The sequence below is a fragment of the Oryctolagus cuniculus genome, chromosome 21 (assembly GCF_051225735.1).
Source record: "Oryctolagus cuniculus isolate XC-2025 breed Fujian yellow rabbit chromosome 21, ASM5122573v1, whole genome shotgun sequence".
NCBI lineage: Eukaryota > Metazoa > Chordata > Mammalia > Lagomorpha > Leporidae > Oryctolagus > Oryctolagus cuniculus.
In genome coordinates, this window is record NC_142887.1 from 10460613 (window position 1) to 10483127 (window position 22515).

Consider the following 22515-nt stretch of genomic DNA (forward strand, 5'->3'; position numbering starts at 1 on the left):
AGTGGAGACAGTGGTCGCCTCCTTATCTGGGACGCCTGGCAGCTCGGGCCACCAGAAGACCCCTGCTCCGAAGGCCTGCTCCTGAGCCCGAGGCCTGCACGTGCACCCCTAGGGTCTGCAGCTGAGTGGTGGTGAAGCGTGGGCCCGGGGAGCCCCCCGAGGGGGCGGGTGCTACAGTCGGCTTTCCCCTGCCCCCAGAACATGGCCGAGCAGTTTCTGGACGGAGAACTTCCTCTGGACTCCTTCATCGACGTCTACCAGAGCAAGCGGAAGCTGGCGCACACGCGGAGGGTGAAGATCGAGAAGCTCCAGGAGATGGTGCTGAAGGGGCAGAGACCCCCGCAGGCCCCGGCCCCGCTGCCACCCCGGGTGGCCGAACAGGCGTCCGCCCCAGAGGCCAGCGGGCCCCCTTCCGTCGCGCCTCGGCGCATCCCGCCACCGCCCCCCCAGGTGCCTGCAGGACGCTTAGCCACCCCCTTCACCGCCGCCACAGGCGCGGGACAGGCCGCTCCATACGCAGGATTACCGTGCCCGCCCCTGCCTCCCCGCGGGGGCCTCCCTCCACAGCCCGGGTTCTCCGCACACTTCGTGTCGCCGTACCCACCGGCTCTCCCTCAGAGACCCCCGCCCCGGCTGCCTCCGCACCAGCCAGGCTTCATCCTGCAGTGAGCGCCACGCCGTCCTGCTGGGAGACGCCCTCCGCCCGCTGTGCTGGGCTGCGAGGCGGCCGTGGGCCCAGCTGCTGTGCCGGGGGCCAGGCGCTCCGGGCCAGCGTCCATTCTAGAACTGTAGGGCAGTGGTGAGTAGAAGTAGAAACCCAGGCTCTGCGTCGAGGCCGTGTTTGTGTGCCCTGCGTCTTGACGGTTTGCCTTCTGGTGTGGCCGCCGCCGTCATGTCGACCGGCTCGTGCGTTTGGGAGGGGACGGCCGGTCTCCCAGTTCCCCCTGGAGTCGTGGTCCTCCCGTCTGAGCTGGACTTCGTAAGCATGGTTAATTTATGTTTCATCTGCGAATGAGGGTTCCGCGTGCCCCGGCCCGGCGTCGGCCAGCCTGGAAGGTGCGGCTGTGGCTGGGCTCTGCCGCATGGCTCTGCTGTTCCCTGAGGCGGAGTGGGACAGGTGCCGCAGGCCCCACCCACCCAGCCACCCCGGCAGAGGTGACTCGGCCACAGCCATGCCCAAAGGCCGGGCGCGAGGAGCCAGGGTGAGTGGGACGTGGCACCGGGGATCGTGCCCAGCCCCTCGCGCCTCGCGCCAGCCCCAGGATTTCTATGAAGAAATGCTCCCTCAGTATTTTTACTACATGTGAAGTTCTCCTGTTTTATATTTGGAAAGAAACCTTTTTGACATAAGACCATTCAGGGAAACTTTTAAAAAATGCAAATATTGTTTGGCCAGATTGAAAAGCAGATAAGAAATGAAAGCAACTTCCTTCTGTGCGAGCAGTGCACGGTCGTGCCTGCGGTGCCGTGCTGTGCCTTAGCTTCCCTGGCGCCAGGACTGGGACGCCCGCAGGGGCTGGCGCCCTGGTGGCTCTGTGTTCGTGGAAGGGCTCGTCCACGCGTGTTGTCTTAGTACAGGAAGTCTGGCCGCCTCGAACCAGGAAACGCTTAGCCCGTGTTCTCTGCCTCTGGCTGGCTGGCAGCCGGACTCAGGAAGTGCTGGGCAGGGGGACGCAGGCTCTTCCTGCCCCCTGGGGTCTCCCCTGCTGGTGCCACGTGTGCAGAACCCCAGGCCCCCGCTGGGGTGGGGGTGCACCACACACCTGTCAACAAGGAAGCCTGGCACGGGCCCCTGGGCGGGACTTGTGGCTCCACTCTGTCACTGTCACCTGTCAGGCAGCCAAGGCCCTGGCCCGGGACCAGCAGGCTGCCATGCAGGGTGACAGAATCGAGCCAGCTGAAGCGGGCCTGTCCCAGTGGTTCCTTGTCCGTACACTCCTGGTCCTCGACTCCAGCTCTGTCGTGACTGTTTAAAACAGAGCCGTGTAGGATGGCTCACTGCCATGCCCATCACGTGGGCTTGCCATGTTCTGTGAATCTCAAGTGAGCGGTGCCACACTCTCCCCCACACCTCTGCCGCTGGCCTCCGTCGGGAACGCCCACAGCCCGGCCTCACCGCCCCTGTGCAGGGCTGCGTGTGGCACTGTGGTTGTAAAGCCGCGGGACCCTTTTTAATAAACAGAATCGTTGGTAACAGTCGTGTCGCGTCTCTGCCTGGGGTGGACCTGACGGGTTTGGTGTGGCAGTGGCAGTGGCCAGGGCCCCGGTCTTGAAGACAGAAACGAGCCGCCGGGGGCTCTGGCTGTTTGGCCTGCGGCACGAGTGGCAGGGCCTGTTGCCTTTCCCATTAGAGTCATGAGCGGCAAGGACGGGCAGCGAGGGTGTATCTGCCGTGCGGAGAGAACGTATCCTCCGTCCCTGGGGTGGCCGCGTGCCGCGCAGCTGCTGACAGCGCTCCCGCGTTTCCCGGGGTTGCTTCCCCTTCCAGGCTGGGAGGGCGGACCCTGCCGCCCCGCCTCCTGTGCGGTGATGCCAGGTGATGCCAGTGCCCTTGTGTGCTGGGGTGTGGCTTTTAGTAGCAAGTACCGCCCTCTACTGGGTCACTCCCCAAATGCTAGGGGGCAGGAACTCAATCCAGGTCTCCCACGTGTGTGGCAGGGACCCAGTGGAGCTGAGACCCCGCCCTGAGCTCTCCCGCGTGCAATGCAGGAGCTTTAATCGCTAGGCCGAATGCCCGCCGCCCCCGCGTGCCCGCCCCCACCGAGACATGCCACATACTCACACATGAGCCATGCGTGTGCCCTTGCATGCCTACCCGAGCTGTGCCATGTGCTCACGTGCCCGCTGAGCCATGCGTGTGCCCTCGTGTGCCCTCCCTGACGAGCTGTGCCGTGTGCTCTGGCGTGTCTGCCCCCCCATCACTGTATAAGCAGGGCGCCGTCCCCGCACGTTGTCCTGAGGGTTTCCAGGGGAAAGCTGACTTTGCTGTCTGAGATGGACGCTTCTCCTGGGAAATCAGTTTCCCTTTTTTATAAAAAGGGGAGGGCGCATGTCTGGAGGCTCTGTTCCCAGTGGCTGCCGGGAAGCTTCTAACCAGATCTGTACACCCTGGTGACGCTGGACTTGACGGTACGTCTCGTGGCTGCTGGTCGTGAGCTCGGCCTCGCTGGAGCCTCTGTGGGCCTTTGTGCTCACACGGAGGACCAGGGGGGGACAGTGACGATGGGGAGGGCGTGGCAGGTGCAGGTGCAGGTGCAGGTGCCGAGACCAGTCCTGGAGGCCTCTGGTTTTCCAGCCCGAATCTTTTTTCAAGATTGATTTATTTGAAAGGCACAGTTAGGGAGAGACTGACCGTCCGGATGCTGGCTCACTCCAAATGGCTGCAACAGCCAGGCCGAAGCCTGGAGCTCCCAGGCCGCCATGTGGGTACAGGGGTCCAGGCACTCGGGCCGTGTTCTGCCGCCTTCCCAGGTGCATGAGCAGAGCTGGATCGGAAGTGGGGCACCTGGGATTGGAACTGGCACACAGATGTGGCAGCGGTCCCCAGCCTAGCACATTAGAGACGGAGCCCCTGGGAGGCTGTCCCAGGGCCTCACTGACCCCAGGAAACCTGACGGCACGTGGAGCTGCCTCATGCAGTTCCCGCTGCTTGGTGTGGTAACCGTTTGCTTTCGGAGGGCTGAAGTGGTTTTGCCTTGTGAACAAGCAGGCGTGGGCGCCATCCCAGCAGCCCCCGTGGGGGAGGCGGGGGTCTTGTCTGCGGGCAGGAGCCGTCCTGATGGGCTGTGTGTGCTTGGCCTGTGCTTCAGGCGGGCTGCATGGCCACCATGAGCAGCCCCAGGCCAGCTGGGAATCAGTTCCCGTCGGCCCCCGTGTCCAGACCACATGGTCTCAAGAGCTGGCAGGGTCCAAGGAGCCTGCGGGGGTGCAGGCTGGGCTGTCGGAGGCGGACCTGAGCTACAGAAGTGCCCCAGAGGACGACGGCCGCTCTGTGGCAGCACCAGTGAGGCTTCCTGTGGGCCCCGGAGGAATGAAGAGCTGGGCTGGGAACAGTCACAGTGCGCTTTATTGTCAGTGGGACATTGAGAGCAGGGAGCTGGCACCTCGCTCAGTGCTAAACCTCGGCCGCTAGTCAGTAGTGGGCAAGCAGCTAAGAGGCTGGAGGCGGCCCCGCCCAGCCTGGCCCTGGCCCCGCCCGAGGCTCCTCCTCCTCACTGAGCTGGAGGGCCCCAGGCCAGGGCCCCACCTTCAGGCAGGGGGTGGTGAGTGATGGGGCGTGGCCGTCACTGGGCTCAGGAAATGGGAGGGTGGAAATGGCGCCTCCAGGAGCAGAGGTGGGCCTGGGGCCTGGACTGCCTGGCTCTGTGGACAGGACAGCGGCCACTTCTCCTCTGGCCCCAGGAGCAGCAGCTGAGGGCACGGTGGCATCGGAGTCCAGAAGGCAGGGGCCCCCACGCGGCCTCCCTCCCAGTGTACTGACTGTAGTAAGTTCTAACTCGGAATATTAAAAACGCTCTCTGCGGAGACTCAGGCCTGCCGGGACCCTCTCGTTCAGTGAGCGCCGGCAGCCTGGCCCAGGGCTCAGACCCGCCGCCACGCTGCTGGCCCCCGGGCTAGTAGTTCACGAGCTGAGCCGGGTACACACCCTCCTTTCTGTCCAGCTGCGGGAGGCAGACGGGAGGGGCTCAGTGGCTGTGGCCAGCAGCACGTGGCCCAGCCCGGGGACAGCCACTCCCAACACCTGGCACCTGTTGGTCCGGTCTGGGGGCCACACTGGGCTTCTGGGCCAGGGGCGGCTTCTTGGTCGCACTGCGGGGGGCAGCGGGGGGCCGGCTGGGCTCTTCCTGGTCCGCGGCTGCCACGACTCCGGCCAGCGCGGCGTAGTGCTGCCTCCGCAGCTCCCCGAGCCGCACACGCTCGGCCTCCAGCGTCTTCTCCAGCTCCAGGACTCGCACCTGCAGGCCCGGGCCCACAGCCCCTCAGCGCGGCCCCGGGCCTCCCTCCCCACCCTGCCGGAGCCCAGCCAGGCCGGCACCCACCTGCGACTCCATCTCCTGCTTCTTCAGCTTGATGAGGGACAGGCCAGAGAAGTCCATGGTGTCTGTGGCCGGGGACGGGTGAGTGAGTGGACGTCACACCCCCAGCCTGAGGCCCCCCACCCCACCCCCCTCACCTCTGTCCTCGATCTGCTCCCGCCCCGACTTGCTGGAGGCCACCACGTTGGCGGCCCTCTCGTTGACGGCCCGGGAGCACTCCTGCAGGCGGCTCAGGTGGGGGCTGTGCTTGTCGGCTTTCACCTGGGGGGAGGGTCGGCGTGGGCCACGGCCTCCCAGCCTGGGGCGGGGCGGGGCAGGGCCAGGAGCCCGGGGGCCGCCGGCCGCCTCACCTTGGAGGCTGCCACCAGCTGGGCCGTGCTGGCCGCGATCTCGTGCGAGCAGACGATGAGCTCCTCATACTTGCCCGTGTGCAGCACCACCTTGTCAGCTGACTCCCTGAGGGGAGGGGCCCGTCAGGGGCCTGGGCTCCGCCCCGAGGACTGCCCCCCCCCCACCTGGGCCACATACACCAGCTGCGTGGCTCCCCAGCCCACAGCCTTGGAGGCGGAGATGAGGCCCTCAGTCCACCGGGAGTTCTTGGCGTAAAATTCCTGCTGCGTGGCTGCCCCCTAGTGGCAAGAGGAGGACAGGCCCGTGGGAATGGGTCCCCAGGGTCCACCTTGCGCCCTTCCCCCAGTGAGACCGCAGGGACTCGGGTAAACTGTGTGTGTGGAGGGCAGTGTCTCATGTCCTAAGGGGCCAGAGCCCACCCAACTCACCCTGCCGCTCTCGACGATTTCCTTCTGCAGGCTGGTGGAGGTGATCACCAGGAGCCGGATGGCCTGCCGAGACCCAGCCGTGACTCAGGGCAGCCTTTGCGGGCCGGAGGCCGCCCCGAGCCCCGGCTGCCCACTCACCTTCATCAGTTCTGTGCAGGAGCTGAGGATCCTGGGTGGGGGGAGCACAGGGAGGTGAGAGGAGACCGTGGGCTCGGCCTAGCCCCAGGCACCAGGGCAGGGGGTGTGGGCTCGGCCTGGCACAGCGGGGGGCGTGGGCCCTGCTCACCCCTGAGCCTGCCTTTCGGGAGCAGCAGTAGGCGGGCCGACCCCTGACCTGGGGGTTCTGCGGGGACCCCACCTTGGGCTGCAGAAGGGGCTCACCTCTCGTTCACCTCCAGCTTCACCCCCGAGCTTGCGTGGCGAGCCTGGTTCATCATGTCCTGTGCACAAAGAGCCCGAGCTGGGAGGGGCGGCCCTGGAACGTAAGCTGCACGCACAGCCCCCGAGCCACTGCAGGAAGGGGGCGGGGTCCCTGCCTGGGTCCTGACCTCCATCCTCCGGACAGCATCGTCGATGGCCGCGGACGTGGCCGCCATCTCCTTGTCCACCATGGCACCGAGCTCCTCCTGCCGCACGTCCAGGCTCTTGGGCTGCAGCTCCTGGGAGCACGGGAGTCAGGCAGGTGGACTCACCCCTTCAACCCGAGGCAGTGTGGGTAGGGGGCGGAGCCACAGGCAGAGGCCACCGACCCCGCCCGGCTCACCTGGCCCAGCTGAAGGATGCCCTGCAGGGGGTCCCGCACCAGGCCGGGCTGCGCCCCAGCCACTCCCTGCCGGTCCTGTAGCTTCTGCGTGAGCTCCAGCGCCCGGGCCCCACACTCGCGACAGCTGTCAATCAGGCCTGGGGGCAGACACCCGTGAACCCCAAAGCCCCAGGTCCCTTGGGAGGGCCCCCGGTGGGAGCCGAGGCCTGGTGCCCGGGACCCACTTACGGTCAGCAGGGTCGGTGGGGGCCAGGTGGGAGGTGGCACCGCCGTTGATGATGGTGTCTGCAGCCAGGTGGGAGAAGCGGGCCAGGGCGGCCACCAGGGAGGAGGCGTCTGGGGGGGGACAGGGAGGGGCCCCTGAGCCGAGAGGGAGGGGACCGCGTGTGCCGCGTGCGCACAGGGCTGGGTTCTGGGGAGAGGTGGGGGCCGCTGCACTCACCCGCCGGGGATGTCAGGTACTGGGCGTGGCCCTGCTCCAGGGCGCTCACAGTGTCCAGGGCCGCCTGGGCCCTGCTCACCAGGTAGTCTGCGGGCACAGGGAGGGGGAGGGGGTGAGGCCGCAGCACTGTGCGGCCTGCAGCCGGGCTGGGCGCGGGGCGGCCGAGCACCTACCCGGGGAGCTGGTGCAGCGCAGGTGCAGGGGGTCGTCCAGCTTGCTCACCGCGTCCTGCAGGACGCACTCGGCCTCGGCGGCGGCACCACGCAGCACCGCAAACTGCTGGTCCAGCAGCTGCTGCTGCAGCCCCTGCTCCTGTGACTCCTGGGGGAAGAGGGGGGAGCTTAGAGGCCCAGCTTAGAAGCAGTAGGGGGCTGGACAACTCAATAAAACCCCAAGTAAAGACACTGTGGTGCCTGCAGGGCCGGCATCTCCTGTGGGCGCAGGTTTGAGTCCCGGCTGCTCCACTTCCGATGCGGCCCCCTGCTACTGCTCCTGGGAAAGCAGCAGAAGACGGCCCCTGCCCCCACGTGCAAGACCCGGAAGAAGCTCCTGGCTTCAGCCTGGCCCAGCCCCAGCCATTTGGGGACTGAACCAGCGGATAGAAGATTTCTTTCAAATAAAGTCTTAAAGAAAACCGAAGGCTCCAAATGTTTTCCCCAGGGCACCCACATGGGTGATGAACACGGAAAGCCCACAAGCCAGCAGGGACATGCACTAGGGACCCTGTGCGGGCGGGGCATGCGCGCCCTGCACCTGCGGGCGCTCCTACCTTCTCCGCCAGCCGCCCCTGCAGCTCCTGCTTCTCCTGGGAGCTGCGCTGCCGCTCCTGGCTCAGCGCCGCCTCCTGGTCCCGCGCCAGGCTCTGCGCTGCCAGGAGGTCGGCTTCCCGCTGCCGCATGGCCCCGCTCAAGGCGTCCTTCTCTGCGCTCAGGGCGTCCAGCCGCGAGCTCAGCTCGGACCCACTCTGCGAACACCAGGCACCTGAGCAGGCCGCACCTGGGACCCCCCCCCCGCATCCAGGCCGCCCGGGCCCCCCCCCCCCGCACCTGCTCCGTGCGGCTCAGGGCCTCCTGCACGTGCCGCACCCCCCCCCCCGGGCCTCCAGGCCGCCCGCCCCCGCCCCCCCCGCACCTGCTCCGTGCGGCTCAGGGCCTCCTGCACGTGCCGCACCCCCCCCCCCGGGCCTCCAGGCCGCCCCGCCCCCCCCCCCCCCCGCACCTGCTCCGTGCGGCTCAGGGCCTCCTGCACGTGCCGCACCCCCCCCCCCGCCCCCGGCATCCAGGCCGCCCGGCCCCCCCCCCCCGCACCTGCTCCGTGCGGCTCAGGGCCTCCTGCACGTGCCGCACCCCCCCCCCCCGCCCCCGGCATCCAGGCCGCCCGGGCCCCCCCCCCCCCCGCACCTGCTCCGTGCGGCTCAGGGCCTCCTGCACGTGCCGCAGCTCCCTGGTCTTGGCCTGCAGCTCCCGCTGGAGCTGCTCCACCTGGTCGCTCTGCTCCTCCAGCTGGGACAGGGCAGCGAGTCAGCGGGGCAGGGGGCGGGGCGAGGCGGTGGGGGGGGCGCAGGGGGCGGCATGGCACGCACCTTCATCTCCGACTCCCGCCTAACCTGCTCCACCTGGAAGGCCAGCTGCTCCTTCACCCGCGCCACCTCCTCCTGGCTCTGCTGCGTCACCGTCAGCTGCTTGGCTGTGTCCGCGTTCTGCGGGGATGAGGGGTGGGGTGGGGGGCGCAGGCCCTGCCCCCTGTGCAGCGAGGCCGGCGGGGATGGGGGGACCTCAGGCCGTGCCTGCCCCATGCAGCAAGGCCAGTGGGAGTGGGAGTGTAGGGGCCGGGACTCAGGCCCTGTCCCCTGTGCAGCTGGGGCGGTGGGGGGCGCAGGCCCTGCCTGCCCGGTGCAGCGGGGGCGGGGGCGGGTGGGGGGCGCAGGCCCTGCCCGCCCTGTGCAGGGGCCGGGGGCGGCTCTACCTTCCGCAGCAGCTCGGCGTGCGTGTTGATGAGCGCGCTGTGTTTCTCCTTCAGCTTCTGGTAGCGCAGCTCCGTGGCACTGGCCTTCCCTGGGCGACAGGGGCCGCGTCACCCGGGAGGCGGGGGCGCCGGGCGGGCGCCGGGCCCCCACGCCCCCACGCCCCCGCACGCACTCTCGGCCTCCTCCCGCAGGCCCTGGCTGCGCTCGGCCTCCTGCTGCGCGGCCCGCAGCTGGGCCAGCTCGTGGCGGAGCTGCTCGTTGTCCACCAGGGCCTTCTGCTTCTGCTTGCGCTGCTCCTCCAGCTCGGCCTCGAGCGCGTTCACCTGGCCCTTGAGCTGCGCCACGTACCGCTGGGCCTGCGGGGCGGGAGCGGCAGCGTGGGGCCGGCCGCCCTGGGGCTCCGGCCGCCCCGGCCCCCGCCCGCCGCCCCCGCCGCCGGGACCTCACCTCCAGCTTCATCTTCTCCAGCTCCGAGCGCAGCGCCTCCACCTCTCTCTTCAAGCTCTCGATCTGCAGGTCCCTGCGGACGTGGGCGGGCGCTCAGGCCCCGCCCTCGTTCACGCCCCCTCCAGGGTGACCACAGCCCACCCCAGGCCTCACCTGTCGTCCTTCAGGGAGCCATTGGGGGGTCCGAACGTCGGGCCGAAGAGGTCGGCCACCACCTGCCACGGCAAAGCACGGCCTTCACCCCTCCGCCCGCGCCCGGCCCGGCGGGGACCCGGCGGGGACCCGGCGGGGACACGGGAGGGCAGCTCACCACGGGCTCTGCGGCAGGGGGCCCCGTGCTGATCTCAATCAGGTTCTCCGGCTCCTCGTCCTCCGGGGCCTCCTCGGGGATCACGACCACGGGCTTGATGTGCTCGGCCAGGGCCGAGGCCCGCAGGAAGTTGGGGGGTCCCTGTGGGGGCAGCCGCTCAGCCACTCCGGGAGAAGCCCTGGGCGCAGCCGGCGGGCGGCCTGGGGCAGGGGCGCGGGTACCTCGGGCAGCCGCGGGATCTGGATGAGCCGCTTGAAGTAGAGCATGTCCGAGGCTCTGCGGAAGAAGTTCCTGAGGCTGCGGGGGGCAGGGGGCGGCAGGGCGGCGTCAGGGGGCTGCGGGGCCTCTTCCGGCCCTGCCTGGCCCCCCCAGGCCCGCCAGGCCCGCTACCTGTGGAACTGCTCGTGGAACCGGTCCCGGTGGCCCTGCAGCGTGTCCGCGGGGAGGCCTGGGGAGCACACGGCTTAAACGGGACCCCCGTGAGGCCGGGCCCCCCACCCCTCCTGTTCCAGGACCAGCAGATGGGAGACCCCCGTGGCCAGCCCCGCGCCACCAGGAAAGGGAGCAGAGACCCTGGGAGGGGGGTGGGCCTGACTTTCTGAGCGAGGACCCTGACCAGAAGGGGAGATGCCCACCCGGCCTAGGGCCGCCCGCCCACCCGGCCTTGTCCGCCCAGCACGGAGCACACGCGCCTGCCCTGCCCTGCGTGGAGGCCGGGAGACGTGGCGGGCGGCTCGGGAACCACGCAACTGAGCCTCTTCTACTGCATCCTTCCTGGTCCCCAAAGGCCGCCTGCCCATGTTAACGCCACGCGCGGCTCCCTGTGGGGGCATCAACCCGAGGGCGCTCACAGGAGTGCAGCTGGAACAGGAGTTTGACCGTGTAGTGGTAGAGGTGGCTGCAGTCCTGGATGACCTGGATGAGCGGGGCCAGGCGGCACTGGCCCGAGGACATCTGCGACACCGCGATGGCCGTGTTCAGCTGCCGGAAAACTGCAGAGGGGCAGGCGAGGGCGCGCGTGAGCAGCTGGCGCTGGCCAGAGGGTGCGCTGGCCGGGAGACGCGGGGGCCGCCCCCGGAGGAGGGCAGGGCGGGGAGGCCGCCCAGCTGGCCGCTCCAGCCGCTCCCGCGCAGAGCAGGGCAGCAGCAGGGCCGGGCCCCGGCTCGGCTCAGCGAGGGTTTCCGGAAGCCTCCACCACCGTGGGCCGGGGACGAGGGGGATGGACGGAGTCACCCGGACGCCTCGTTTGCCCCACGTGGAGACACAGCCGGGTGGGCTCAGTGGCCTGGCAGTGGGGTCAGGACCCAAGTGACCCCGAAACCTCACTTGCTCCCGGGGCACCCTGACAGCCAGGTCTCGTGTCAGAGTGCGTGGCAGGCGTGAGCGGTCGCTCCCCCTGGAGGGCTGCGTGTTGGGCACAGCCCCCTGGGCCCAGTGCCTTCCGCTGTCCCCGTCTTCCGTGGCCACAGACCTCGCTGTGGGGCAAGGAAGGCCCTTCACCTGCGAGTCTCCCGGCACCACCGGAGGTCCCTTCCTTAGGCTTCACCAGCCGGCAGCGTCAGCACAGTGGGGGGCTGTGGGATCTCCCACGCCAAGAGCAGGGCGGGGAGGGAACACCAGGCATGTGGCCCCCTGCTGGTGGCCTCTGATACTGCACATCTCTGCCTGGACAGCCCCTGGGGGCCACACCCTGAACACCGGCCTGCAGCTCTGGCTCGGGGTCCACTCGGTATCTGGCCCCCAGCTGCCCTCTCGGCCACCCGAGCCAGCAGCACCCTGGGCTCGGCCACACTCGGGGTGCTGGGCAGCTGCCCTGCCGGCCTCTTTCTACCTCCTGAGTTTCCCAAAAAAAAAGGCAGCCACGCCTCTCCTGCTGCACCGGGCAAGTTGCCTGCCACGCCCCACCCCCACACTTCCTGTCCAGCAGGGCCGGGTCCTAGGCTGCAGCCGGAGAGGACGCGGGCTTCTCGGGGCAGAATGTGGGTGCCACCCAAAGCAAGTCTCCTGGGAGGCCAGGGCCGGAGCCCGAGGCGGCAGCTCCTGCCGTCAGGCCCACGCTCCCTGCCAAGACCGTGCCCCGGCCGGGGGCAGGTGCCGTGGGGGCGCCTGGGAGGGGCAGGTGCGGCTTCTCACCACTGCATCGCCCCCCCCCCCCCCAGCCAACGGCTCACCTGACTCGGAAAGCTTCAGCTCACAGTCCATGTAATCAAACATCTCCACGGTCAGCTGGAAGCTGCAGAGGGCGAGGGCCCGCATGAAAACGCGGCAGGGACCCCGAGAGCCCGGAGGGACCCCGAGAGCCCGGAGGGACCCCGCGCCCGCGGCCTCGCCCAGGGCACTCACATGTTGTTGACGTCGCTGCCTGCCGCCTTCTCCAACACCTCGTCTGTCACCTCCAGACCCGCAGGAAACTGGGGGTGCTGCGGAGGGCGCCCCTCAGTGGCGGCCCACGTGCCAGGCCCCGCTCCTCGCTGACCCGCGCCCCGGCCGGTCCAGGCCCAGCTCCAGAGAGGAGGCCGATGCCAGAGAAGCCCCCGCCCCGCACAGCCCCATTGGCTCGTGAGAGCCGGGTGCAGTAGGGGGAGGGACCACCATAGCCGGGGCAGGGCTGGTCCCTCCGCCCGCGGGAGACACCCGGGGTATGGGGGTGTCATGAAGTCCTGGCCGTGGGGCAGACCCGCCCTCCTCTGCTCCCCAGACGAGCCAGGGGCCCCGGGAAGGTACCTTGAGGTGGAAGGAGATCTTGGCCAGCAGCAGCTTGGTGTAGAGGCTGACCAGCTGCCCGTACCGGTCGTGCAGGTGCCCCTGCGGGAAGAGCCCGGGTCAGGGTCCTCCCGGCAGGCGCGAGGGGAGCGGATTCCCGCCGGCTTCCGCCAATCCCTGCCTCTGGCCGTGCCTCGTCATTCCCGCCAATCAGACTCTGGTGGGAAGGGGGGCTCTGTCCAGGACGAGGGCCAGGCCTACGGGGACGCTGACCCAGCGCTGGGGGCCGACGACAACCCTGCTGGGCGTCTCCCCCAGTCTGTTCCAGGGGCCACCTCTGACAGGCAGGGGCCTCTGACTCGCAGGCCCCCAGGGACACCTCCATCCCTGGCCCTGCCCGGCGTGCACACCCTCCCGTGGGCTCTGCCGGCCACTCTGGGTCCCACGGGCCCGGGGTCTCCTTTACTCTGCGTACAGAGACCGGTGCTCGTCCCCACCGCTGTGACCACTACGAACCACAGAGGGGACAGAAGGGAAACCACTGAGCCTGTGGCCACGCGGGCCCTGGGCCCAGGCAGGCGTGGAGGCCCCTCGCCCGGCCCTGCGCCTACCCACAGGTCTCCGATCTCCCGGATGTTGCTCCGGTACCGCTGGCAGTCGTGCAGCACCTGCGGGGGCAGGGAGGGGTCTGAGTCACACCCCCACCTGGAGGTGGGCCCAAGGGGCGTGGAGAAGGGACTGGGCTGCACCCACTCACATTCTGGAGGTGGGCCCGAGAGGCGGGGAGGGGGTGGGGTCTGAGTCACAGCCCCGCCTGGAGGTGGGCCGAGGGGGGCAGGCAGGGGCGGGGTCTGAGTCACAGCCCCGCCTGGAGGTGGGCCGAGGGGGGCAGGCAGGGGCGGGGTCTGAGTCACAGCCCCGCCTGGAGGGTAGGCCGAGGGGCGGGGTCTGAGTCGCAGCCCCGCCTGGAGGTGGGCCGAGGGGCGGGGTCTTAGAGTAAGCCCCAAGGGCGGGCAGGGGGCGGGGTCTGAGGGTCACGCCCCAAGGGCGGGCAGGGGGCGGGGTCTGAGGGTCGCAGCCCCGCCTGGAGGTGGGCCAAGGGGCGGGCAGGGGGCGGGGTCTGTGAGGCAGCCCCACCTGGAGATGGGCCGAGGGGCGGGCAGGGGGCATGGCTTGAGTCAGCCCTGCCTGGAGGGTGGGCTGAGGAGCGGGGTCTGAGGTTTGCAGCCCCGCCTGGAGGGTGGGCCGAGGGGCGGGGTCTAAGGGTCGCAGCCCCGCCTGGAGGTGGGCCGAGGGGCGGGGTCTGGGTCGCAGCCCTGAGGGCGGGCAGGGGTGGGGTCTGAGGGTGGCAGCCCCGAGGACGGGCAGCGGCGGCCGCACCACTCACATTGGGGTGCCCGTCGCGGAGGACCTTGTGCAGCACGTGGCAGAACTTCCAGCTGAGGACGGGGCTGCTGGGCAGCGGCAGGCCGATGGCGTAGGACCAGAAGGTGAAGGCCCCCTTCTCGTGGTGGGTGCCGAGAATGATGCCTCCGGGGTCAAGGCCAAGTGCACGCACAGAGACCCGCGCCCAGGGCCGGGAACACGCGGGGCGGGGAACACACGGGGAGGGCAGCGGCTGCGTCACGGGTGTCGGCGAGGGACACAGGGAGGAGGGCGAGGTCACGAGGCGCAGCCTGGGGGTGGGGGTGGGGGCAGCGCTGGCCCTGAGGGCACGGCCGGCCCCGCTGCCCGCGCTGCTCCCACGAGGGCAAGGATACGGCGCGCGTGCTTCTCCTTCACGGGCGCCTCCTGGTTGTTGATGGCTTTGCTGATGCTGATGGCCTGTGAGGTGATGGAGGCGTGTTCAGGGCCCCACGCGGGCCAGGGCGGCCCACATAGTGCTGGGAGCCGCCAGCAAACCACACCTGGAGAGCTCCCACACGCCGCGCACGGCCAAGGCCACGCAGCCCCCGAGGGCCGGGGCCCTGGGTGACCAAGACCCACTCGGGGCAGGTGCTCGGGACTGCCGGTCTGAGCCCGCGCCACGTGGCTCTCCTGGAGGCCGAGGTCCCCCGGAGCCCAGGGAAGGGCAGCCGAGCTCATCCCCCCCTCCCCCCACCGCATCTGGGGCCCCTGCCCTGTTCCCGGGAGGAGCCGTCAGGGCTGGGCCTTCAGCCAGCCTGACCCAAGGGACACGCCATCCCCTTCCCCACCCAGCCCCCTGGCCTGCCTGCCCTGGGTAGGCTCCACCCCAACCCCCTCCAAGAGGAAGGTGCTGGTGGCCCCCTGGGAGCAGAGCTCTGCCACGCCATGAGCAAGCTGCCACCTCAGCCGTGACCATGGCCGGAACGTCAACCCCGCCCTCCACCCACGGAGTCTCCTCCCCCAGCTCAGCACTGCCCAGAGGCTCCCTGGAGGGGCCCCCACCCCATCCCACACACGGCGGCCTCCCCCCAAACCCTGTCCCCGCAGGGCCGTGCAGCTCCTCCCCGGCAGGCCCGCGGCCCGCGCTGGGGGCTGGGCTGACCCCCTTTCGCACACTGGGCCCATTGTGGCAGCTCATTGGGATGCGGGGACCTGGGGCGGCCCTGGCCTCTCTCGTCAAGGCCTCCAGGGGCCGGCCACCAGCTCTTGCCACCTGCTCGTCTGCCGAGCCTACACCCCGGGCCTCGGTGCGTCCGGGTGCCCACCGGGCAGCTGCAATGGATGCTGACGGGGCCGGGAGGGACGCTGTCCACGGCAGTGGCGGCTGACCGATGACCGCCTTTACCAAGCGCTCACGAGGGCTCCGGCAGCAGTCCTGGGGCGTGGCTAGGACGCCTGCGTCCACGAAGGAGCCGGGCCTCTCACCCCAGCAGCAAGCAGACCCTGGTCTGTCCTCTTTCAGCCTGCCCCCCCCCCAGCACCGGGGCGCACCCCTCGGGGGTGTAACCCCTGCCACCTGTGCTGGCGGAGGTGGGGCACCCAGCCCAGACCCGAACACCAACACGGAGGTGGCAGGGCTGGTGGGAGGCCAAGGGGGCCTCATCCTACTACAGACAGGCGCGGAGCCTGTTTGCCCGTGGTCTGTGGTCCCCAGGGCCCTGTCCCCCTGCTCACACCTGCTCCTCACTCACCCCCACTCTGCCCACCATGGGGGGTCGGCACCGCCCTGCCATAATTGGCCTGGCGCAGGGACGGCCTCGGGGCAGCACGGCCTGTCCGCACCAGGCCCCGGCGGTGTGGCCCGCGCTGGCTCCCGAGGACAGCACCGTGGCTGCGGGCGGGCTCCCGGAACACTGCCCCGTTGTGTGCAGGCGGGCAGATGTGTGGGGCAGGCACGGGGCCACACAAGGAGGCCCAGTGATCACACAGCGGGGGCCTGTGGGTGCCCTGCCCAGTGACACCTCCCCTGCCCATGCTGTCCCATGGGGCTGCCCTCGGGAAAGTGGCTCCCGGGGGGTCTCGGCCAGAGGTTTTAACCCAGCTTTGGCCTGTGGTTAAAGTCTTGGGGGGTCCATCTGTCAGAGATACCCCCAACCCAGCGCCAGGAGGCCGGAGCTGGAGGGAGGCCCAGGCCCAGTGCTGGGGTGGTGGGTGGGGACCAGGGCTGGCGGGGTCAGGCCGAGGACAGAAAGTCCACCAGGGAGCACAAGGGAATGACCGTGACCCTGAGATCGGGAGAAGACCCAGTGCTGGAGAAGGAAGCTTCCAAGGGTGGGTGGCCACCCAGGCCTGGAAGGACAGTTCCCACACCTCCCCGTGACGGCCGGGGACGAGGACACCAGGGAGGGGGGTGGCTCTCCCCACTGCTGAGGCAGGAGCAGCCCCTCTGGGCCAGGGACGTGGAGAGCAACAATGGGGTGTTCTGTGTCAGCCACCAGCCAGAAACAGCAGGGTGGGGGGCAGAGGCAGCGAGGCGCACGGACCCCGCGGTTCTGGGACAGTCCCCAAGCCCAGACTGGGCCCAGGAGCAGGCGGAGCCTGACCTTCTCAAGGGCAGAGGTGGGGAGGCACAGCCAGGCCCAGACACCCGGCCTCAAGACCCAGCAGCAAAGTCATTTTCACGGAGCCGACCACGTGCCAGGCCCTGCTCCTGCTCCTGGGGCCTGCGCACGCCCCAGCCACTGCCGCACCAGCAGGGGTCCCGGGGCCGCTCCCTGCTGACCCAGGGCCACGCCAGCCCATGCCACCAGCCCGCCCGACTTCACTGGAGACGCAAGAGCGAACGCGAGAATGAGCGAAAGCTGCCTCCCAGGCGTCTCAGGATCTTCGCTGGAGGTACAAAGTGAAAGTAACTATATGACAACTTCTATTTTTAAAAGCAGCCCGGCCGCCAGGCTGGTGCTTGGCGCTGGCGCTCCAGAGTGGTCTAAAGGACAGAGAGGCCTCATTCAAGCGCCTGCGCCCCTCAAAGGCCATTGATGCAGGCAAACACAGGATGCCTGTGGCCAAGGCGCCGGGGTGCGGCCACTGCAGCCGCCAGGAAGTCAGCTCCTGCCCGACCAGCCCCGCTCGGTGCGCCGCGGGAGGCGGCGAGAGCGGGGGGGGGGGGGGGGTGGAGAGAGCCTGGGGGAGAGCTGCAGCCCCCCCACACCTCCACCCCTGCCCCAGACTCAGTGGGCGAAGCTGGAAGCAGGAGGGCTCAGGCCCAGGTCGCGTCTCCACCCCCAGCCTGGGAGGTTTCGGTCCCTGAATCCCGTGACATCACCAGAAACCTGTCTGTCCCAGGAGCCAGGGGGCTGAGTCACTCCCAGGCAGACAAACCCGCAGCTTGAGCCGTGTGTTTGCTTCTGCGAGAGAAGTAACAACCTTGTCTGAATTCACCTCCTGGCCCAGGGTTCAGCATTCCCTGAAGGGGAAGCCTGGGGCCCACTCGGGATCTCGGGGTGTGGCAGACAGGGCAGTGCGCGAGGTGCGGGAGGAGGAAGGTGCTGGCGCCTCCAAGTTGCTATTCGAGTCGGCCCTGAACCGGCAGCACCCAGGAGAGGGGGCAGGGCGGCCCGGCTGGCCAGCGCGCCCAGCGTCTCCGGTTGGCAGGCGGGCCTCCCACTTCCTGGGAGAGCAGGTGCAGACCAGGCTCTGCCGTGGGCGGCTGAGTTTCATTCACAAGCAGCAGCCGGCCACGCACACCCCACCCCCAATCAGGAGGGGGACGTCCTGGGCTGGCTCCACCTCATGCCCCCTGCATGGCGCTCACTGGACACTGGGTCTGCCCTGGAGGTATCTGGAAGGTGGTGGCCTGTGGCTCATTTCCCCAGGGACAGGCTGTCACTAGTCCTGCCACAGCCACCACCGGCGGCAGAGCCCCGGGGGACACCATGCCCCTGCTCTCAGCTCCCTTCACCTCCCTGTGCACAACACAGGGCGTCGGCTGCACCCCAGACCCTCGGCCGCCCTGCAGAGGCAGACGGCGGCGAGGGACACCCCGGCCAGTGCACTCCAATGACGGGACGTGGCGTCCAGGACGGCAGCCGTCCCAAGCACAGCCTGGACCAAGTCACCTCGGAAACGGCTCTGCCAGGAAGTGCCAGGAAACCACCTGCTGTAAGGGGAGGGGCGGAGCCTCGCAGGGAGCCACCCGGAAAGGCTCAGCTCACCCCAACCGTGACCGCGACCGCGACCTGCCATCCGCTCCCGGGGTGGCTGGGGCAGCTGGGGCCTGGCTCCTCTCCTGCCTCTGTGCACCACTCGGCCGGCACCCCAGGCACCTGTGTGCATGTTGGGGTGCTTCTGCCCTCCAGGGGCGCCTGGGCAGCCCCTGACAGCGAGGGACAGGCTGAGGGGTCCCGGCTGCTCACCACGTGGCTTGTTTCTTCCAAAACTCCAGGGCCAGTGAACCCGCTTTGGAAAATTGCATGATTTGCATGAGGCTCTGAGAGGACTGGTGACCCAACCCTGCCCGTGCAGTCAGGAGTCGGAGGGAAGAGGCGAGGGCTGGGGTCAGAGGACAGCCCTGGGGGCCAGTGAGGGCAGACGGGGTGCGGGCACGGGACTGGCAGGTGCAAAAAATACCAGCGTCAAAGAAGCTGCACACTGGCGAACGGCGGACTCGGGCCGCTTCCCAGGCACCTGCATAATTCATTCACTCATTCATCCGTTCACTCCAGGACAGAGACAGAGCTCTGCCGCTTCACTCCCCAGATGCCGATGGCGGGGGCTGGGCCGAGCCAAAGCCGGAAACTCAATCCGGGTCTCCCACATGGATGGCAGGAATCCAACTACCGGAGCCACCAGAGAGACAGGCGCCGGAGGTGGGAACTGAACCAGGAACTCCAAGTGGGCCGCAGGTGTCACGTGGGCCAAACGCCTGCCCCCATTTTTACTAAGAGATTCTAAACACCACCTGGCTGAGGGACTTTTTTAAACACCCCAGTGTCCGCACCTCGGACCCAGGCCCCGCTGCTGGCCTCCCCCCCAAGCCCACAGACGCCACTGCCATTCCTCAGGGTCCCTACCCCTGATTCTAACCCTGTCGCTGTGCCGAACCAACAGCGCCGAGCGGTGGGATGGCAGTAAGTCCAAACGGCCATAAGCTGAGTGCTGAGCTCAGAGCAGACAGCGGGACTTGTGTGGGATTCGCCAAGGGCACGCCTGAAATAACCTCACCTGCTGCCGCCGAGCCAGCCGGCCAATCTCAAAGCACACCTGAGCCCTTCTTCCCTTCCCACGGGACAGGCCGGGCGGCCTGCAGCTGGGGCTGGGAAGTCCTGAGCTGTCGGGGCGGCGCTGTGGCAGAGCAGGTTTAGCCGCCTCCTGCAATGCCATCATCCTATATGGGTGCTGGTTCTGGTCCCAGCCGCTCCACTTCCGATCCAGCTCCCTGCTAATGCGCCTGGGAAAGCATCGGAAGACGGCCGAGATGCTGGGCCCCTGCACCCTTGTGGGAGCCCTGGATGGGATTCCAGGCTCCCGGCTTCACCCTGGCTCAGCCCCGGCTGCTGCAGCCACTTGGGGAGTGAACCAGCGGATGGAAGATCTGCCTCTCCCTCTTTGTAATTCTGCTTTTCAAATAAATAAAATAAATATCAAAAAGAAAATAAGTTCCAAGTTGTCAGGAAACGTGGGTGTTTACAGGATTTCGGTCGCACGGGGCTGCCGGACGTCACGCTGACCTGCAGCTGGGCCGAGAGCCGCTGTCCGGCGCGGGACCCGCACACCCTGGCCGTTTCCACCTGGATGTGATATGTTCACTCACTGGCGGGGCAGCGGCCCCCGCGCTGTGATACAAGGGCTTTCTCTTGCCCACCCCCCCTCCCCCACGTCAGGAAGCTTCTGGGCTCGCTCCACCTCCTGCGGGGGATACTGAGGCCCAGAGATGAGGGGTCTTCTGCTCGCTGCCTCACTCCTACTCGCCCACGCTCTACGACCCCGCGATGACCCCTGGCCCGCCTGCAGCCAGGGTCCTGCCCAGCTCACACACCTGCAGCCCACCCAGGGAACGCGGGGCCGTCTCTCAGCCCGCCACCCGGCACCTCTCTTACACCCCAGCCAGGAGAGCAGCGGATTCAGGGGCTGAGCAACTGGCCGGGGGCCACCCGCCTGCACTGCCTCCCTCAAACCCACGCCACCTGTGGAATGGCGGAGTCTTCAGTTCTGAATGGGGGGATTCGTGGCGGAGCAGGCGTGCGGCACGGGGGGTCAGGGTGCCTGGTTCAAGGCCCAGCCACTCCACTCTGATCCCGCTTCCTGCTCACAGGCACCCTGAGGTGGTGGCTCAAGAGCTTGGGTCCCTGCCATCCACGTGGGAGACCCGGATGCAGCTCCCGGCTCCTGGCCTCAGCAGCTGGGACCTGAACCAGCGACGATCCTCCCCCCTTCAAATAGACATGCAAAGTAAAAAGTCCGTGCAGAACGGAAGCAGCAGCCGACTCTGGGCCACAGGTCCTTGCACAGTGTCCTGGCAAACAGTGTCCAGCCTGCCCGCGCGCAGGTGCACTCTGGATGCTGCCACGCGGCCACCTCCATGCCGTTGGGGGCGCATGACCACAGGCCCCGGGCCACATGGACCTGAGACTGCCCTGCCTGACCAGGGCAGGACCCCCTGCCTCCGGCCGCCCCCACAGCCCAGCACACAGGCCACACCCGGGGGAGGCGCCCAGGCCCGGATGTGCTATTTTCTGTCCCCAGGGAGACACAGAAACAGCAGCCACAGCTCGCGGGCCTTCGCCGCCGCCGGGCCCCGCTGGCAGCGCGCTAGATATTTCTGGGAACGAGCTAATTAAATATTAACCACGTACAAACCTCATTCTCACATCCCCCGTCGGCGGCTCTGAGGACCCCACCAGAGGAAGCGGCCCTGACCCACCCAAGGCAAAGACTCCTTATGCACTCGGGCCCCGAGGAAACAACCCCAATAGTCCGCCGCCTTGTCCAGCAAAGCCCGCGGGCCTGCACGAGACCCTGTCCCGGCGTCCCCGACGCACGGCCGCCGGAGACCAGCAACCCGGGCTCGGCAGCACCAGGAAAACCCCAAAAGCAAAGTTCGCGGCCCCCCCAGGCCGCCTCTCGCCGGGAAGTTCTGCTCCCCTCCCGCAGGGGCGCGGGGACAGACGCCGGGTCTCCGGCTCCCCACGCTGCGCGCTCCCCCGACGCGAGAGCGGCCGCGCGGGTCCCTGCCCCGCGCGCGGACCCGGGAGGGACCCGCACAGGCCACCCACCCGCTCCAGACCAGGGCGGCGGGGAGGGGTCTCTCTCCGGTGAGAGTCTTCGGCCACGACGGCCTCGGCCGACTGAGGCTCGCGCCCCCGCCCCCAGCCGCCGCGGGTCCCCCGCCGGGTTTGCCAGAGCCGCAGCGCGGGCGCCACCACTCCCCACCCGGGACCGGCCCGCGTCTGCAAGGGGCAGTTTCCGCGCGCGGGGCCGGCTCCCAGCCGACTTCCCCGCGCCCGGCGCTCGGGCCACGCCGCGCAACTTGGCTCCCGGCAGGAGGACCTGGGCGCCGGCTCCCGAGGGGAGGAAGCGGGGCTTCCCCGCCGCGGGGCCGCGCGCACCTGGGCCCCGGCCCGCCCCGGTGCCAGCCCGGTCCGCAGCGCCTCGACCGCCCCGCGGCCCAGGCCCGACCCGGGCGGCGGCGCGCGGCTTCCGGTTCACCTGCGCGCGGCGTCCCCGCGCCCCGCGCCCCGGCCCGCCCGCCGCCCGCGCTCGCCTGCGTCTTGTCGAACTGCTCGCGCTCGGCCTCCAGGCTGTGGCCCGGCCTGCGGCTCAGCACCCGCGCGGGCACGCTCTTGATGCTGTTCATCCTGCCGCCGCCGCCGCCGCCGCCGCCGCCGCCGCCGCTCCGAGCGCCCCGGCCGCCGCCGCCGCGCCCGCCCGGCCGCCCGCCCTCCCGGCAGGCGGGGCCCCGCAGCCCAGCCCCCGCCCCGCTCGCTCCGCCCCGCGCACACCTCCACCCTCCCCCTCCCGCCCCGCGCTCCCGGCTCGCCCCGCCCCCACCTCCGCACCCGCCCCCCGCCACCTCCACCCCTCCCCGGGCTCCCTGCTCGTCCCGCCCCCACCTCCGCACCTGCCCCCACACCCCCACCTCCACCCCTCCCGGGCTCCCGGCTCGCCCGGCCCCCACCTCCGCACCTGCCCCCCCCACCTCCACCCCTCCCGGGCTCCCGGCTCGCCCCGCCTCTCCACTCCGTTCCCCCGCCTCCCTCCGGGCTCCCCACGCGCCCCGCCCCCTGCACACCTCCACCCCCTCCAGGGCTCCCGGCTCGCCCCGCACCCTCTCTCTCCAGGTGAGGGCAGGCACGGGCCAAAAGACCCCCTCAGCCCCTCCATAGCCTCATCTCCCCCCAAGCCGAGATGAAACACAGGTCCGACCTCCGGTTGCGGCCGCACTCCGTCCCGTGGGCCGAGTCCCGCGTAGCAGGCCAGGGTCCGGTTAACCTGGGCCACCGCGGCTCTGGCGGGCCGGCCACGGCTGCGGGCTGCAGACCCGGAGCCTGCAGTAAAAGAGGAAACAGCTGGAAACGCGACCAGGCTGCACCCTTTTCCTTCCACTCCCAGGTGTGGCTGCCACGCGGCAGCCTCGTGTTCCTGTGCCCGGCTTCGTGTCCGAATGCAGACGCGAGGCCGCTACCCGAGGGCCGAGCGGGCCAGCACCCGGCTGGGCAGGGGC

At 69.3% G+C, this 22515-nt stretch overlaps 2 protein-coding genes across 3 annotated transcripts in view; one reads left to right on the forward strand and one right to left on the reverse strand.

Moving 5' to 3' along the window:
* Positions 1-2194, forward strand: part of VPS37B (VPS37B subunit of ESCRT-I) — a 36557-nt gene extending 34363 nt beyond the window's left edge. For both annotated transcript variants that reach the window (XM_070066120.2, XM_089323041.1), the window contains exon 4: positions 199-2194. In XM_070066120.2, the coding sequence (XP_069922221.1) occupies positions 199-669 (471 nt within the window). In that variant the 3' untranslated portion in view covers positions 670-2194. The remainder of the gene's footprint in view (positions 1-198) is intronic.
* A 2419-nt stretch (positions 2195-4613) lies between these two features.
* On the reverse strand, positions 4614-21648 carry HIP1R (huntingtin interacting protein 1 related). The gene is given in 32 exon segments (NM_001082156.1): positions 4614-4661; positions 4749-4955; positions 5040-5101; positions 5174-5297; positions 5387-5492; positions 5565-5665; positions 5816-5878; positions 5954-5984; positions 6197-6255; positions 6364-6474; positions 6579-6715; positions 6807-6914; positions 7021-7107; positions 7194-7341; positions 7790-7984; positions 8421-8522; positions 8603-8719; positions 8986-9074; positions 9159-9342; positions 9434-9506; positions 9587-9648; positions 9744-9884; positions 9965-10040; positions 10134-10191; positions 10595-10735; positions 11915-11976; positions 12087-12163; positions 12468-12548; positions 13058-13114; positions 13834-13976; positions 14207-14270; positions 21556-21648. Coding segments are annotated over 32 exon segments (3207 nt in total).
* Between the last annotated feature and the right edge of the window lie 867 nt (positions 21649-22515).